This window comes from Zonotrichia albicollis, chromosome 7, assembly GCF_047830755.1.
Source record: "Zonotrichia albicollis isolate bZonAlb1 chromosome 7, bZonAlb1.hap1, whole genome shotgun sequence".
NCBI classification, from domain to species: domain Eukaryota; kingdom Metazoa; phylum Chordata; class Aves; order Passeriformes; family Passerellidae; genus Zonotrichia; species Zonotrichia albicollis.
Genome location: NC_133825.1, coordinates 34,199,076 through 34,217,555, shown reverse-complemented (window position 1 = coordinate 34,217,555; position 18,480 = coordinate 34,199,076). Strand labels below are relative to the sequence as shown.

The 18,480-nt window shown below is 43.9% G+C and overlaps 1 protein-coding gene across 1 annotated transcript; it reads right to left on the bottom strand.

Annotated features, from left to right (window-relative positions):
* Positions 1-861: 861 nt before the first annotated feature.
* On the bottom strand, positions 862-17,954 carry RPP30 (ribonuclease P/MRP subunit p30). The gene is made up of 11 exons (XM_074544979.1): positions 17,489-17,954; positions 16,483-16,538; positions 16,108-16,164; positions 15,369-15,443; positions 14,780-14,851; positions 10,121-10,210; positions 7,909-8,025; positions 4,482-4,511; positions 4,027-4,064; positions 2,825-2,904; positions 862-1,468 (listed from the first exon to the last, which is right to left on the bottom strand). Exons 1-11 carry the CDS (start codon positions 17,568-17,570, stop codon positions 1,359-1,361), a joined length of 807 nt encoding a protein of 268 aa, XP_074401080.1. The 5' UTR covers positions 17,571-17,954; the 3' UTR covers positions 862-1,358.
* Between the last annotated feature and the right edge of the window lie 526 nt (positions 17,955-18,480).

The window sequence follows — 18,480 nt, the reverse complement described above, 5'->3', positions numbered from 1 at the left end:
CTTTTGTCCTATCATAACAGGCTCTGATGAATATTCTGGAGTAATCTTTCTTGTAAGTCCCTTTAACCACTGAAAGGCCCCAGTAAGGTGGTGCTGGAGCCTTCCATTCTCCAGGCTGAACAACCCCAGCTCTCTCAGCACTTCCACACGGAAGTGCTCCATCCTTCTTTCCAGCTTTGTGGCCCTCTCTGGACACACTCCAACAGCTCCATGTTCTTCCTGTGCTGAGGACACAGCATTCCAGGTGGGAGAGAGCAGAGCTGAGAGGGGTATAAGATGCTGCATTCAGTTAAATGCCTGATTATCCACTGGGTGGCCTGACAGACAAATATGCCAGAGGCTCTCACACTCCTCCACCAACCCATGTCAGCTGGCTTTATAGTCTGGCCAAAGCCATGTCCTGGGCACTATCCTGAGGTGGAGTCAGAAGTGGGCAGCAAGGTATAGGATTTCCTGGAATGCCAATTTTGGAGTGAATTTGCACAAAACCCAGAGGAACAAGCAGAAGAACCACCTATTCTCTCTGCAGGCAGCTCTTCTAGACTGAGGCCAACAGCTTCAGACAGATGAGACTCTTCTCACACAAGCACAGTAACTCAAGAGTGCCACCCTGGCAGCCACAGGCCTGATGTGTGTTCACATCCTTCTCCACAGAAATCACAGCTCACCTCCACCTGCTGCCCTCTGCTGCAAGCCACAACCTCCCTGCTTGTTTCTGCTCAATTACCTGCACACTGGCAGCAAGCCTGGCAGGAAACAGAAATGACCTCAGTGCTGGCTAACTCAGTCTGTTCCACACCTAATCCAGCAACAGTTCAATCATTCAGGCACCCAAGTGGCCACAGCAATGTGCTTCAGGAAACTGGGGGAAAATAAACTTTATTAGATACAGTGCTTCAGGAGCTGATTGAAAAGTTTCTTCACAGGCCACTTGAAGGTAAACTTCATCTACAGTCTTGCAGCTGTACAGAGATGTGTTTAAAACTTGAGAAACCAGAAGAGCTAGACTATGAAGGCATGTGTTCTTAGACATGTTTTTTAATAAAAAAGGAATGCATGTGTACAAGTAAAAACTTCCACGTTAGAAATGTTCACTTGAGTTTGCATTAACTCCAGGACACCTAAGGGAGGGTGAAGAGTCAGTCTCCTGCCCTTGGCCAGAAGCCCAGCATGACCTTTCAGATGTGGTGAACACTATTCAGCAGTCTCATTCACACAGTTTTCCTCACTTGAATGCTGGAAGAATAACTCTTCTGCAGGCTGGGCAAGGTAGTAATGGAAAAATAAGGTTGGTTGGAGGAAGACTCAACACTGGGTAAAGACGAGATGGAGGCTTCTGTTGACAACTTGTTCAGTCCTCAAGCTTGAGTCTTAGCTTTTTTGCAGGCTGGCACTGCTGTTTCCTCCTCCTCAACCTTGCGAGGCTTCTTCACCGTGTACACCACGCCACAGGCACTCTTTCGAGTTTCTGGAATACACAAGCAGAAGCTGCAGTACCAGCACCTCAAATGCTGAAATAAAATGCATTTAAGGCATGCTCAGTTCAGGTGTCCATGCCCCAACCCACAGCTGGACATGATGAGCAACCAGCCAGTCAGCACACACAGCAGGGAAGCAACCTGCAAGGGCAGGAGCTCGGGATTCACTGCATTACAGAGTGGAGAAAATACTGGGGAAAATACAATGGTGGGTGTAGAATTATAGCAAACCAAGGAAAACCAAGGTCTGCAGGGACTGAGGACCTGCAGAGACACAAAACCATAGGAAACCAGGCTTAGTCAGTTCAGTAATCACAGAAGGACACATTCTTGAAGCACTGTCAAAAGCACTTCTGAGCCAAACATACTGTTATTAAAAAAACACTAAAAAATGCATTCACATACGCCAGGATTCTTAGACTATGTGGGCACAATTGTATTGGCAGAGGATCCCCTACATACCAAGGAAGTATTTTATGGTATTCAAGAATTTTATTTACTAAACTCTCAACATTATCGTGAAATACTGGTCCAATAACCTACTGAGCCCAATTCAATTTTGTAATTACTGGTGGGAAGCTTCTCTGCAAAATTTGAGTTAGAAGAGAGTCCCTATTCCCTACAAATACTCTATTAGCAGAGAGGCTCTGAAAGAACCTTGACAAAATATATTGACTTATTCTGGGCTAGTATCCTCTCTGGGACAAGGGAAATGACACTTGCTATTTAATTTCACAGATAAGATAGATGACAGGCTTGAGAAATCTCACACAAATTTGATAAACTCTGTATTTCTATGTAGATGAGCAGCAGGCTGGAGGAGAACCTGATTTTTCCATGAGTTTGAAGTGATACACACTGAAGAGTGAGTCAGAAATAATCCACGTATTAAAGCATCAGAAAGGGACATGACTAAGGTGCTTTTGCATACATGCTGCAAAAAGGCAAATGCAAAACACATGCATACCCATTTTTTGACTTCAATCACTGAGTTTTTTTGAGTGTCACTAAGATCAGCATTCAAACCTTTCTGAAATGGGGCAGTTTCACTATGAAGCACAGCAGCAGGCTCCTATTTCGGTTCAATCCTTTCTGACTCATTAATGTGGTTGCACGAGTCCTCCAGCATAGACAGCACCGCCAGTTCAGCCACTGATTTGCCAACATGGCAACAAGGGAAAATGAAACAGCCTTGCCACACAAGCTCCTCTTCATGCATTGGACAAAGAAGTAAAACCCTGATCTGACTTGCTCTGTAAGGTCTCAGACCTTTTGCAGAATATGCATCCACAAGAACTCAGTTTAACAAATGCACACATTATTTACAGGAGCTTCCAAGTGCTCACCTCCATGCAGCATGGTGGCTCTGCAGTTGGTGGACACAGCTGCCTTTGCTTCACCTTCTGACAGGCCAAACAGCAAACCTCTGTCACTGCTGCTCAGGATCAAACACACAGGAAGCAACACACGCAACAGGGAAGGCTCTCTGCACGACAGGCTTGCTTACTCTACAAATAACTGGGAATTAGCAAAGCTGTAACTCAAAGTGACATTTTGCATAAGGTTACCCAGAAGCAGAAATGAGGCACCCAATTCTCCTGGCTGCAGTTCCCCAGCAGCCCTCCTGGAAAGCTCCTGGCAATGTTGTTTATTTCCAGACAAGAAGCTGTACTTTTGAAAATAAAAGTCTGTCAACACAGAAACATTTTAGATATGCATAATCAAGAAAAAAAATTACCCCCAAGAAAATTTCAGCTTTGGGGACAGGGCACTGTCTGATACTAATGCATTATGCTGAAGTTTCCAGCCACTTTTAGCGGGGATGACACCACCTTAGCTATGTTAATTTGGCTTGAGCCTGACTGCTCATTTTAAGAGGGAAGAAAAACCGTGCATAAAATCCTTCCAGGCCACACAACCTCCCACATGGCTCTCATGACTCAGAGCGCACTCCTTCCCTTCCAGGGACAGGCCAAATATGTGCTTCAGGGGTGGGGAGAGTAACAAAAATGCATCTGAACTCCTAAAAGAAGGGAAGAAAAGACACTCTCCTTTGTTTCTAGAATACAACCATGTTTTTTAACATTACATGTATAACCAAGGACTGGAAAATCCAGACCAGAAGTAGTTACTGCTCAAATAGGAACTTCTAATTTTACATAAAACCAATTTTAGAGCTTCTGCTACCAAAAATGTGACACTTTGGAGATACTAAGTAATAATGTCTCATTTGGTTCATAGTGTCCTTAGATTTTTATGGGTTTTATTAATTTCTCCATTTACACCCACACAACATTAATGCACATCACAAAAAAACCTTCCTGGAGCTGAACACAAACATTATTAGTCACAGTGACTTCTCATGCCACCCCATGACCAAGATCTGTTGCTCCTTCCACACACTCAGAGCCCTGATTCACTGAATGGGTCACCAGCAAGTACCACTGTATAAAGTTCAAGGACTGTAAAGGATGAAAAGAATTTCAAAACCACTTTGAACTTTCCAATGCTACTACTAAGTGCTGCCTTTGACTTTGGGAAAGGATACAGATTAGCCACATCATAAGGACCTCGGAGCTCTAGAGGCTAAAACAAAACAAAGTTTGGATATGTGAATGCCTTTGCTGTTAGACTGACAGTGTGAGCAGGCAGGGCAAGGCTATCAGATAGGCAAGATTAAATGCTATATAATAGCAAGCTACTGAACATAACAGTAAATCAAGCAAATACCACTATTTTGGCAAACAGAGTGTCCATCTGGGACAAAACTGTCATGAAAAATACCACAGCAACAGCAAAAAAAAATCCCCCCAAAACCAACAAAACAAAACAACTAACCAAAAAAAAGTCCCAAAACCCACAATACAATTCTTTGGTAATGGCAACCATATTTAAACATATATTTTTATATGTTTAATGTGTAATTAAAGCTGTATTTTCAGCCACAGATAAATCTTCAATTTGTTCTGATTTATAAAAAAAAAAAAAAAATCTGAGACTTACCCTTTCAGCTGCACTAGATATAACTATGTTCTGGAAAACAAAAGAGTACAAACATTCATCTGTCAGACAGCTCCAAGAAATGAAATAAAAATCAGCAAGATGCAAAAAATTTTTTGAGCATTAGCTAAGTTCAGGCTCAGAGCCCAATTAAACATCAGAGTATCTGATGCCCTCAGATGAACTCTGTCAGGGTAGGAATCTTAATTTAGGGACGTGATAAACTTAGTTACTGCCTTGTCCCCTACATAGACAGGGGCACAGGCACAAGCCCTCCCTTGCAATTACAAACCTTTCACAGCCAGACAGGAGATTAGTAAGCACATCTCATTTCAGAGTGGCAGGCTAAGCAGTGTAAGTGTCCAGAGTGATGTCATTAAGCAATCACCTGTCAGCCTGTATCTCTCATACTGGACTTCAAAGTGCCCTTAAGGCAGAGCTGCAGGCACTGTGTTAACAAGTGTCCCCTCTATTTACACCAGCTGAAAAAGGCCCCACATAAACAACTCACCCTGAGCTGTAAGAGAAATAGATTTAGGAGTCCAGGATCCCCCAGAAGCAGATTACAGGTAGTGCCTCGAGACAGTTTGATGCTCCCAGATTTTCAGTCTGTATCGTTGCAGTACCACTCAATGTTAAACATTCATGTTGGCCTTGACCATACCCACACTTGCTCAGGAAATGTATCTACACTTAGGCAGTGGCAGCCACTTTGTGCCACACACTCCTTTCCCTTAACACTGGCACCCCTATGAAAATCACCAGGCAGAGAAATCCTTCTCCTGTCTCTCCTAAAAGAGAGAACTGCAGAACAGGCATGTGACTACAGTGGGGCTGGCAGATCCCACAGCTCAGCTGCCAGAGCTCTTGTGATGCTAAGCTCCAAGGATGCTCACCTAGGGGGGCATGCATGGCTCAGCTGGTAACTCTGCAGCAGCAAAATCTCCTTGCACCTTTTATTATACTCAATAAAAGGCTTTGGGAATTCCTGCTTGAGTGGGTGAGAATTAGAATTGTGCTGAGGCAGAGACAGACTTTCCCTCTCTGATGTTAGTACCACCAACACATCACCCATCTCTGGTTTCAGGGTGGGGGTTTCCCCACACTGCTCTGCTTCCCCTGCCACCTCCATAGCACAAAGAGCTGGGCAGATATTGGAAGAAAATGCCCTGTGTGCAGCTAGACCTCAACAGCTGAAAAACCTGTGTAAAACTGGCTGCACGTTCAGCGTGCCCCAGGTTTCCTCATGTGCTGAGAAGAGCATGGGACAGTTGACTCTGCCTCCCCACAAGGAAAGCCAGAAGCAGAAACAATATATACATCAAAGTGACTAGACAGCACACATCCTGATGGAGCCTAGGATTGCTTTTCTGAATACTTCACCTTTAAAACGACTACACTATGGATCCCAGAGGTGCTTTTGGGCATAAGTGGTGCTGACTGCAAGAGTTTGCTGGGAAAACTCAAGTTTCCTGCTGCAAACTGTAGCAACTAATGCCTGTCACCCAGGCTCAGAGGAGCTCCCAGAGCAGCTGTGTGAGCCATCTGAAGCCAGCACAGGACTGTGGATCACTGCTGGGCACTGGAGATATGCTCTGCCTGGTTCAAAGGCTTTCACTAGGGGACGGGTAACATGGAGGAGGGACACAAGAGCAGGTAAGAAAAGCACTGCTGGCAAGTGAAGAGCGGCAGGCAAAGGCAAATCCAAGGCAAGAGCTAAAGGCAAATCTAAAAGGCAAAACACTATCTCCCCAGGTAAAGCAGACAGCAGCTGTTCAGTACATTGCTCCAGGCAGCCTCCAACTCAGTTACCAAAACACAGCAGGTGAGGGACTGTGGCTATATACACCTTCTGTCTGGCAAGGCAGGGGAGTTTCTCCTTCATTCCCTGCACATTTTAATGTTTTAAAGACTGCTCAATGCCAGCTCTGAGAACACAAGTAAATTTCTGAAGGTTTCTCTGCCCTGCTACAATAGAGGAGGAATAAAAGAATCCAAAAGCTACTATGGGTTGAGCAACTACACATTACAGAACATGAGAGTTGCATGCCAGGTGCCAACAGAAGCAGCCTAGGGACCAGCTATCCTATGTTCCATTTAAACAAGGGCCTCCACCTCACTGACAGAGGCAAACTCTCAGTAAGGGCTAATAACCATCTCTGCTGGTCCACAGCCTACTGAATCTGGAGGCAAAGAACAAAGACAAGCCAGCAGTCCTCTTCCATGCCTGACAACAACTTGCCCTGTGCAGCTCCAGCTGCTTTACCTTCCAGTGGCAGATGAAACCCTGACTGACAGATGCAGAGTGAAAGGGCACCATGCACAGACAGAGCCTGAATATCTCACTTGCCCTATCCATGATACCAACTCAGCTGGTGCTCTCCAGTTCATCAACAACCATGTGAGAAGCACATCCTGAACTGCACAGAGGAAAGAGGAGCAGTATCAAAAAGGGAATTCCAAAGGAAAGTGGTCAATGTGTACAGAAGTCATGTCCCAGGCTTCTCAGGAGAGGCTGTGCAAACACTCACCTCCTCTGTAGCACCAAGGAATGAATCTGTTTGACCCACCCTGCTGTTCTATAAAAGCTGTCATGATTGAGGTAATGATGGATCTGCTTTTAATTTACCTTCCAAGCTCTACATCCCACTTCAGATTTTCCAAATCCAGCTTCTCTGGACTGGCTACATGTGGCAGAGGCCATTTACAATACAGAAGAGGGAGCTACAATTTCTGTTTAATTTGATATGACCCCCTATTAAAAAGCATGGCCTGAGAGGACACAGCATAAGACAGCTTAACCTGGTAGCCTGAGAGGAGGTAAGTTATGAAAGCAATGTGTTACAAGCATCCCAAAGTTACTTCTTCCTTGGGTTTCAGTAGCATGGAAGAATGCAGCTCATCTGACTGCAGCAAAGCCTTGGCTGACAGCCAGCTAGCTGTTTGGTCTATTTTGGACACAGAGAATTTACTTGTGAACAAAACAAGATTTCTACTTTTTTTTAAATTGTTTTTTAGCCCCCATATTTAAAGTTGGCAGTCAAGAGAGCTTTTGGTTAATGAGAAATATGAAGTGGAAGATTTTAAAGAAATACATGAATTTCAGTTCTAGTGCAAACCTTAGAAGTCTGGCACTTTAATCTCCCTCCATCCCCTCCCACCTTTGTTTTTGGGAATTGCATACCATAACAACACATGGGTTGTTTTGGAAAAAAAATCTAACAGCTTGACAGCTTAAGAAGAAAGCATGCAGTGGCGCAAGACTGGAAGTATCTGGAGCTACGATGATTGTGTCCTTGTGTTAGTAGGCCAAGATTTAGTCACAGCTTCAGATGTCCCAGCATCAAACTCATTTAAAATGGCTCAGTCTGTACAACTCCAGAAAAATTTGAACTGATTTAATTACCTTGTTTTCACTTTGAGAGCTTACCTTTCCCTTGCAGATCTGCATGAGGCTGATGGCATTTGAAATGGTGTATCTTCTCATAGTAGAGTCTTTGATGGCAGGCGTGTAAAGAAGTTCAAAGTAAATGCCTCGATCTATTGCCTTCACATGAAAGACAGTGATCAAAAATCAAAAGGAGAGAAGCCTAACAATGTAACAACTGCTGTCTGTTATTGATGCAGCTTACTCTCACTTTAACTGTGTCACATACAAAAACATAAGGCAGAATTGTTCCAGTAAGAGCACAGCATAGCATGAAAGGAGAGTGGGGGAAGGCTTCACTGTACTCCAGATACGTGTGCATAAATCTTGGACAGCTAAATGAGGTTTAACAAACAAGCACCAACCACTTATTTGCTGTAACTGGCTACCACTAATATATACACAAAGTCAGAGTCAAGGAGACAGATAACCATTGCTGGTAATCTGCTGTCTTGAAACTTTGAGGACTCAAGTCTTCTAGTCCCACACCCTGCTGTAAGAAAGATCATCACTTCCCTCAGCAGCCATGTATTGCAGATAAACAATTTCTCCTTGCACAAAAGCAGCAACGAGGACCCTTCTCCTGTCTCACAGCATTCTCTGGTGTTTGTGACAATGTTAGAAAACACTGAATCACAGAAGAGGTTTCAAATAGTAATACTGGTTATGTTTTCAGCTGCTTTGACATCCTTTGCTGTGCCAGTGCCTCACCAAAAGCCCAGTATCCTTATTTTTGCAAACACAGAAAGGTTAAGCAACTTGCACACTGTGTGCTAGCAATAAAGACACAAGGTAAGGCGAGGAGTTCTTTGTTCCATGGCAATCCTACATTTGCCTGAAATGATACTCTACTCTTACACAAATATTATTAAAATAGGCTGCAGTGGTAATACTGTAAGAGAGTCCAGTAACTGAATACAGCTGGAATTAATCCAGCTCCCACCCATGCATGACCTCTGTAAGCAAGCACAACAGAAGCCATACATGCATCAAATGTTCTACATAGATCTGGCCTGATAGCTGCAAACAAGAGAAGCCTGAATTCATCAAAACCAAACAGGTGATGGCAATACACCAATTTCCAGTCAAGGTGGTTTTTAACCTCATCCCTACCACTTCAGCTGCCTGCCAATCTGTCTGGCATTGTAACAACCAGAACTGACTGGCCCAGGATGCACAGACCTGCCCGACAGACAGACTGCCTGGAGGCTGGGAGTGTGGAAGATGAGAGGTAGCTTGCAAAGAAAATGTCTCCCAACACAGGGCTCTAAGAGCCACACAACTCCTTACCTGGGCCAGCTGCTGCAGTTTTAGACAGCTAGGGTACTCTCATACAGCGTTTCATACAAAATTGTTATTCCAAGTGGAATGTTGAAATCCTCAGTTTACCATAAATGCCAATGTATTATTGTTATTCTGTCTCAGAATTAATTCTAGTTAATTTTGAATTTTTATTCTAGGTCAAACTTTATAAAAAAAGGAAGTACGATTACTAGCCAATTCCAAATTTAAAATTTTGAGAACTAAGTTCTACATCAGCCAAGAATGCCCATGTGGAATGAACCTTTACATACACTCAGAGGAGAAAACAAGTTCCCATAAGAGCACGTTCAGATTAAGTTTTCTGGCAAACTACCAAGAGCAGGCAGAACTATATTTGGTCCACACTGATAGCCATCTTGGGTCCCACAGCATATATTTAGCAATGCTACACTGGGTTCATTTACCAAGACATTCTTTTGTCCAAGTATGGATTCAATACAGTTGTCTTTCAAGTAACCAGCACAACATCCTTCTCCTAAATTGACACTGCCATTCACATCTCCTGTCTTTTAAATCAAAGGGCTGTTTATCTGTTTTGACACAGCTGTACCATTTCTGGTTTGGGAAGCAGCTTTGTCAGCAATCACACCATATCTCCCTGCTTAGCAGCACAGTGGCCTGAAGGCTCTGTTTCCACTCCTTGGGAACACCACTTCTGCCTTCTTAATTGGGGGACAGGAGGAGAAAAAGAAAGAACATACATCAACGTGTATTAAGTGCCACAGTGGAGGCCCTGAAGTGAAGGACATTTGAAACAAAACTATACATTATGCAAGAAAATAAAAGAACCACTTGGATAGGAATGGTGGGTGGAAAGCAGTAGGGAATTCGACTCAGATTTTGTATTTAATGTCAGTCTAACAGCAAGAGTGCAATTTAGATGTAAATTTACCATATTCACAGGGGGCCTTCGGAAGTAGAATGGCAGCTTTTCTGTTACATTTATGCAGACCAGATCCACATCTAGTGTTGTGCAAGCAATCTACAGCAAAGAAATAGGAACAGATTATTAGATATGCCAAAAAATACATAACTAACTTAAGGTGCACTAATATTCTCCTTCATTTCTTAATGCAACAAATGTCTCTCCAGGGTGAGTTCAGTTTTAAAATTAAGAGGTACTGTGCATTGCAGGTATGCCAATACAACAGCAGCATTTGAGACTTAAAAATCCAAGTCTTCCCTTTCTTATAGAACTAATTTTCCAATAAAATAATGGTCAACCCCAAAGCAGTACTTACTTCTTTGTTTTTGTCTGACAGAGGACATGCAGAAGCAATGTTGGCTTTTGACAAAAGAACTCACAGATAATAAAGACCAACCCCAGTTTAGAAAGGGAAGACTGCAGGAACTGCCCCTTGTACCATCATGCTCTGCTTCCAGAGCAGCACCTATTTGTTTTCAGGATTAATTACTTTTACCAGAAGCAATAGAGAAAAGTATGGAAAAAAAAGCAGAATGTGACTGTTGGTGCTGGAGACCAATCCTCAGAGCTTCCCTTTCCTGGCTGGGTGCAGCTCCTCCTGAGAGCCACACCTCTGGCAGAGTCTGGAGACAGCACTGAAGGCTGCAGTTTAAGAATGTAGCTTTGAATTCACACCACAATTTACAGGTTGTATTGAGAGACAGAGGAAATGAACAAGGGGCAGAGACTCCTCACACTGAGATACAAGGAAAATAAAGGGGCCCTAAAAGGGAGTCCTTGATTGACAATAATCTCATGCACCCAAGGTAGGAATTATATATGCCTACTCTGTAAGGATGATTACACAGGGCTACACTAATGCCTGTAAGCAGTGTTGTAACAAAGAAGGTAAGACAGGATGGGAAAGTTGAAAAGGAATTTTCTGTGTGTTGGGGAACTCTCTGCACTCAGAAACCTGGCAGCAACTGCTCCAAATACACCTGGGTCAGGTGCCAACCATTCATCCCTCCTCCCACGGCACAAAAGCAGTGGGGGCTGTGAGCAGCCCCAGGGGTGAGGGCTGCTCTAACACAAGGCACACTGCTGCTTGGCAAACTGGTCTTCTACCAGTTTGTTCACATGGAATTTGGATGGAGATGAGAGCACAGGCCCAGCTTTAGGAATGTTTCTTAGCTGTTGATAGCACTCCCTCCTAGACAAGACAGCCACAGTACACAGGCAGGCAAACCACCACCAAGGTTTTTGAAGTTGAAATGTCTTTGCCAGGACATTCAGACTGAACTTTTTCTTCATGCCCCACCTTTATATTTATCCTCCATTAGGCAGGACATGGGCTGCCTGTGGAATCTATGGCATGGAATTAGATTTCCAAGAGGAAGTTCAGCCCTACTACAGTCGGCTTCCCTCCTTTTCTCACATGAGGTACAAACTACCACACTGAGGTGATTTATGGGAACATGCACAGAACAAACAGCTCTGAATCATGCCCTAGAAAATATGTCAGCGAGGTCATAAAAAATTCAGGAAGAGATTATGGCAAAAATTAAGGGAAGCAAGAACAGACATCAGATACATGCAAGTTGTCCTATTTGATGAGAAATCAAGCCTTCCTAATCAGCTCCAGAAACACTGGAAAATTTGCAAATTAAGCACAGTGGGACAGGGAGTGACTCAAAAGCCAGGATATCTACAGGATTCCAGTGACATGAACATGTCAGAAAATACCACCAAGGAAAACCAAACTGCGAGCCATATTCCTCACATATGAGGAATTCCTGCACTGCATGAAAAACTGGAGAGCAGATTTCTCCAAGAGCTCTAATATTCAGCCTAGCTCTGGCTCCCAGACAAATCAAACATGCAGCCAAGCTAAGGCTACCCTGCCTGCTGAAAAGATCTGAAGTGCAACAACTTCATCCAGAAAATGTCATGCAGCAAGTTGCACAGCCCAGCAGCTGCCTGGCAGCACTGTGGGCAAGAGCCCCATCTGCTGGGAGAACTCCAGCCAGCCATTAATAAATACATCTGCCACTGTCTGGGGGCTCTGAAGCAAGCCTTGGCAAACGTTCTAGGAATAAACATTGAAATCTGACTCTGCACTACATCTTCAGATGTACATATGCAGGCTTTTTTAGATACTAGTGATGTGCTAAGTGCTTAAAAACAGCAGACAGAGCTAACTAATATCATTTAAACAATCAGAAATCTTAGAAAGCAACATTTTTTAAAAACAGCAAGTACAGACCCTATTACCTGCATGGGGTGGGCATTCCTGCTGCAGGCCAAAACAATATTTTTGGGAGACTTAAACAAGGAGCCCATTCTACAATTGGCAAACATGGCTTCCTCATCCCCTAAAGGATATAAATTATTTGAAGAATTTGAGCACATCTTTCAATACATATCACTGCCACACTCAGCCACAAAAGAGCTTCCCTGGCTTGTGACAAAAGGGCAGAGACTAGTTTTGGGCCCTGCTAAAATTGGAGTACACCTCCAAGGGTCATGTAATTTTTTCCCAAAAACATGAAAAATCTTGTTCTATGGAGAAAACACAAGTGCCAAATTGTTGGTGAGAAAGATGATGCTCTTGAGCTCATGCTCAGTTACCAAAAGCCAATAGGAATTTTTCATGCAAGACCCACTCTTGAAGGCTTTATTTTTAATAATGAAATATCCATGCATTGTAAGAGGCAAACTGCATGTGCTGAAACCCCCTGTGTAAAGTACCTTTCACCTCTGTGATAGCTCTGTGAAACTGAATCAGCTCTCCACAGTGAGACATTCTAAAATCTCTAAAGAAAAGGCAGCCATACAAACCTGCCCTGAATGTGAAGGATGAATGAAGTCCTTCACCTCATGCACTTTGCGAGAAACACGCTTGGGTTCCATCCCCAGCTCCGAGTGCTGCCAGCATGGAAGCAATGGAGATAATCTCACTGACAATCCTGCCTCTTTCCTCACAGCCTGCCCATCACCTGCCAGAGTGTCAGCTTAGCCAGGCCCTGTGTGCACGGCCCTGCCAGAGCACAGCGCTGCTCTGCGCTGGCACAGCTCCGCGGGGCTGCCTGCTGAATCACTCTGGGAAAGGGGATCTGACTGCTAAAGAACTTGGCAAAACCTCTGGTTACTGCTCAGCCAAAAGCAGGCTCCTCCAAGCAAGCTGCCATGCAGCTGAGCAAGCAAGCAGCTCAGCAAAGCAGGCAGGGACTGCAGAAATGAGTGGCTGCTTAAACGCTGCCACAGCTGGATGTGCAACTGCAGCAGGAGGCGTGATATGGCTGAAAAGAAACATTAATAACCCTAAGTGACAGAATACTCTTTTCCCCAAAAAACAACACAGCACACCCGAGTTGATCACTTAGTTTCAGGTGCTTGTTTACGCATGCTTGATTGAGCTCACTTGAAAAGTGAGATTTTACACTATTGCCAGAGATCAAAAGAAAGAGGTAGAGAGTGGCCAGCAAAAAAATATTTAAAACCATTTGCCTCTGTCACACCCTGAAGAGTCCTAAAATCTTTCAAGGGAAATAAAATTCAGAAATTTGTTTCATTTTGCTGTAACTCTTATAATTAATGTTTGAATTTGGCTGAAAAATTCTCTAAAGTTCACATTCTTTGACAGCTCCTGCTTTGTAGTTTACTTGGACAAGACTTGAAATAGGAGGGGAAATAATGTAGAAAAACAAAACAGAATAATGCAATTTTAATGTAGCAAAACAGGTATTCAGCAGTACTAGAAAATGGCTTTAACTTATTTTAAGAAAACAACCACCAGACTCAGTTTTAAACTGAAAAGTTTTGAAAGTAAATATCTTTGAAAGTAAATTCTTCAAAGAAACTCACTTTTTTTTTTTGCTGTCCCTGCCCCTCACACTGCTTTCAACTGCATGTCTGCCTGCCAAGGCTAACAGAGATGGAACACTTCCACCTACTCACCCAATTCAGACTTAATATTTACAAGCTTACAACAGATCAGACATCACAATTTTGGGTTTTGTAAGAAAAATTCTGACAAAAACATAACTTCTTTCAAGGTGCTCCACCAAATCAGAACATTGACATCAGCTGTTATCAAGTATTTCAGAACAATTTAAATAAAATATGAAGGAAATGGAGGTGAACAGCTACCAGGTAACTCACAGAACCACATTAGTTCCACTTAAAAATCCTCCCTAGCATTTTTGAGGAATAATTAGTTTTAACAGAAGATCAAAAGTGCATTTTAGGGAAGTTTTCAAGAGTTTGAGAAGTTAAAGCTGAAGACAGAAGTTTTCTACATGATGATATACAGATATATTGGAGGGGAAAAAAAGAATGTTTTCTGTCCTCACTAGAGTACAAGGCACATAAAGGCAACCACAGTGCAGGGCATACAAGTCCCTCCATCATGTAGACAAGGTAGATATTTCAGACTTTAACCTATCACCTCAGAGTCCTGCAGCCTCCTGCAAATCTTCCCAAACCCCTCAGCCCATCAACTGCCCAGGCGGCCTATAACGTTTGATTAACTCCATGAGGCCTTTATAAATGGGGAATAAAATCAAAACAAAAGCATGTACTTAAATTAGCACAAAGCACTAAAGGCTACTGAATGAGCATTACTGATGAGATGATGGTACTTACATGGAACAGCTTCTCAGTTTTTGGAAATACTGCTATGATGTCATATAACCTTATGTTTGCAGATGTTGATCTCTATAAAAGGAAGAAACAATTACTACTTTGAATTCTGACATGCACAATGATTACAACCAAAACAATGAGGAAAAAAATCCTTTTTCCCTGTCAAGTATTAAAACAAAGCCAATAATCAACAAATTACACAGCAGGTTTCTACAATGAAGTCATTTATTCTCAATTTGAGGCTTGTCCTAGCAATTTATTAAGACACACTTTTTGCTTTGATCTTGTAGCACAAAAACATAACCAGATGCAAGGGTTACTCATGGTCTTCTAGTTCATGCACAGAAGTCCAGAAACCAAGGAACAGAACTATTTTTCCATACTGACAAATGATCAACAGAAGCCATATACACTCTTGTAAGTCTGCATCTCCTCATGATCACTTTACTTGTTAGAGATGCAATTTCAGAAACCACTGCTGAGTGCCCTATAAATTCCAGGATGTTGTCCTTATAGAATTTCCAAAGTATCATTCATTCATTGAAAAAAGGAAATAAAAGTTGCAAAATTGATTGCTGAGTATACTTACCAAGAGATTACAGTGGGAAGGATCAGAAACAACAAGTGTTAGCCGGGTCAAGACTTTAATTCTTTTAGATGTCCCCTACAGAAAAAAGAATAATATTAATAACTCAATGCAAAAATTTGTGATAATTTCCACCCAGTCTGCTATAAAAAGAAAATGGTGTCATATTTATAGTCTTGCTATACTAATTTTCTTAAATCTGTAATTACACTTCCCTAATTTACATTATCTCTTTGATATTATACCTGTTCTTACAAAAAATTACTTACTGTGTTTCTCTGGGGAAGGATGAATAGAAAGCAAAGAAAAAAAAGAAAAACAACCATGCAGAAAAATTGAGTATGATTTACTACTGCTATGATTCCCCAGGCAGGCCACAACTGCAAGGAAAAGCAGTTCTTGAATTAATCAATGTCGGTGACCCAAAACACATGATTGTATTTCTTTATATCCAAATTTTGCTCCTCCAAAACTTAAATTTCAAGAATTGTACTGTAATTATTCAACTACAAGCAGATTCAAAATTCACACAAAGGAATTTCTTTAATAACTTCTAAAATAATGAATAGAGCCTACCCTGATGTGAGTTTACTATTCGTCCAATGCTTGGAGTTGTAACCATGAAATAATGGACTAATTTTTCTTAACACCTCATACACAAAATCCCATATACAAACACACAAAGGTAAAAAAGGGTAACTCGGAATACCAGTGTATATATATAGAATGTAACTAGACATACTTGTACAATAGGTAAAGATGGAAACAACTCTGAAGGGGATACTGGCTTGATGATTTCCTTGAAAGAGAACAGAACAAAGTTATTAAAAATGTCATGGGTTATGTTTACATGTAAACAAAAACTGTGTTCCAATCTTAAGAAGAAATTTACCACACTAAGGAAACTATTTTTGTGGGACAGTACATGAACCATATTAAAAATTAATCCGAAGGCAGTTCTACTGAAATATAAAATGGGAGTTTTATTACAAATGGAGAGATTTGTGCTTGTGTCTAGATGTGCATTCTGCAGCTAAAGCTATCTAGAAACATGGAATAAGGCAGCAGATTTACTAAAGAAAACACAGTAAGAACAAATAACCCCAAGAAAAATTACCTGTTTCTTTTCTTTAAAGTCGATGACATGATTAAGTGCAACTACAGAATATCCCACTGAAAAACACACAGTAAAAATTTAGTTAATATACAGTAAAAAAACAATTCCAATGAGAAAACCGTAAAATACTCATTACTTAACTGTCCTACAGTTAATAATCACGCGCATGTTTAGATTTCACAATATTTTTTAAGACAACCGGTTCACCCAAAAAGTGCTTTGAAATAGACAAAACAAAAAAAATCTGTTTGGCTTTTAACATATCCCTGGCCTGACAACTCTTACTCAATGCAGTGCTTTATAAACACAAATACATGAGTTTGGTGTCCCCAAAGGTCTGGCCTAGCCTGGCCCTGTTTGTGACTTTCTTTATGGAAAACTGCTAAGGGTACTCAGGACAGTTGTTAAAAAGTGCAGAAAACGCAGAGGTGGCAGAGATACAGCTGTCGGAGAAGGCAAAGCAGGAATTCCAAACGATGCCGAGTGGACGGAGAAGGTAAGGCTCGCAGGCTCTGGGGAGGATGACAGACCTGCCGGGGGCATTCAAACCTCCCGCCCCGAACCCCGCACAGGCAGCACGTGGCTGTGCAACAGCTCTGCAGGAAAAGAGCCGGGCCCTCTCGAACTGCCGGCGGAAAAACTTGTGCACGTAGGGAAAGAACCAACCGTGACACCGGGACAAGCAGGCAGAGACAGAGCTGCAAGGCGCAGCAGGAGCTTCCCCTGCGCCCCCGTCTCGGGCAGAGCCAGCCCTGGGCACTGGGCTGGCAGAGAGCCGCGGGCTGAGCGGGCTGAGCGGAGCGGCGCCGGGGGAAGCGGAGGGAAAGGAAGGTTCATCCCGGGAGTCCGGCCGTGCCAGCCCAGCCCGCAGACTCCGGTGCCTGCCGTGCCAGGGGAGCCACCGCTCGCGTCCCGCTGCCCTCCTGGCCGGGGCCGGCCGCGCTCCCCAGCTCGGCCCCACCGAGCTCCGGGCCGGCCCCGCCGCCCGCCCCGCTCGCAGACTCACGGTGCGCCGCGGCCTCCAGCAGGCTCTGCAGGGACTTCTTGTCCGCTCCCTGCGGCAGGTTCAGGTCGGCGAAGCCGGCCATGCTCTCGGCGCGGCGGGCGGGCCCAGCCCGGCCACGGCGGCGGCGCACGGCGGCGGCACCGCCCTCCCGCCCGCGGCAGCCTGGGCCCTGTAGTCCCGCCCGTCCGGGCCGGCGGCTCCCGAAGCCCTGGCGGGGCCGCGCTCCACGAGGCTTTGGCTGCCTCGCCGCGGCACTGCGGGGCCAGGGAGGGGCTGTGTGGTGATGGCTCAGGTCTCAGGCGGAGCCTCTGAAGGCGATCCCCCAGGATCGTGGTTCGTTCCCAGGCAGCGCACCCCGGGCTGGCTCTGAGGAGCATCCCCGAGTAAGGGCATCCCCGAGCTGCTCTGCCGCTCTCCGCGGCCGCAGCGGCGCCGGCCGAGGCTCGCCGTGCCCCTCTGAGCCGCCGGGTGCCCACCAGGTGGAGCGGTAGCCTTGCTCCTGTGGCGTGTTATCTATCCCCTGTGAAACTGGTTCGGCTCTGTCTGAACGTTGCCAATACACATCAAATCCAATCTTTTCTATTTATGGTTTCACAGTTATTCTCTTTCCTACAAAGCCCCAAGCTGCCATGTCAAAGACACCCCTGACACCGAAGAGGACAGAGGAATTCTCACAGACCGATAATCAGATAGAAGTTCACTGTGTAGCACTGCCACAAAAAGTACTAATCTTGTTCTACCGCTGATAAATAGCACACAATATGTAAAATACGAATGGAAATTCTCAATAGGTGGTTTTTGGTGACTTAGAGCAGCTGCTGAAGACAGCAGGTCTGCAATTCCTGTCCAACTTCAGGTGGCCAAACCAGGTGGTCCTTCCCCTTTTCTATCTTTAAATTGGGCTAAATGCTCACCAGGGGAAGTCTGTGGAATATCTGGAGCCCTGAATTCTTAATATGGCAAAAATGCTTCTAACCAAGGCCAAGGCTGCT

What these genes read in the sequence shown, in the direction of transcription:
- RPP30 (XM_074544979.1), bottom strand. Translation starts at nt 17,570, where the DNA reads ATGGCCGGCTTCGCCGACCTGAACCTGCCGCAGGGAGCGGACAAGAAG. An exon ending in CATCTTTACCTATTGTACAA is followed by an intron (nt 15,444 to 16,107) that starts GTATGTCTAGTT and finishes TTTTTTCTGTAG; the next exon opens with GGGACATCTAAAAGAATTAA. An exon ending in AGCCACCATGCTGCATGGAG is followed by an intron (nt 1,469 to 2,824) that starts GTGAGCACTTGG and finishes TGTGTATTCCAG; the next exon opens with AAACTCGAAAGAGTGCCTGT.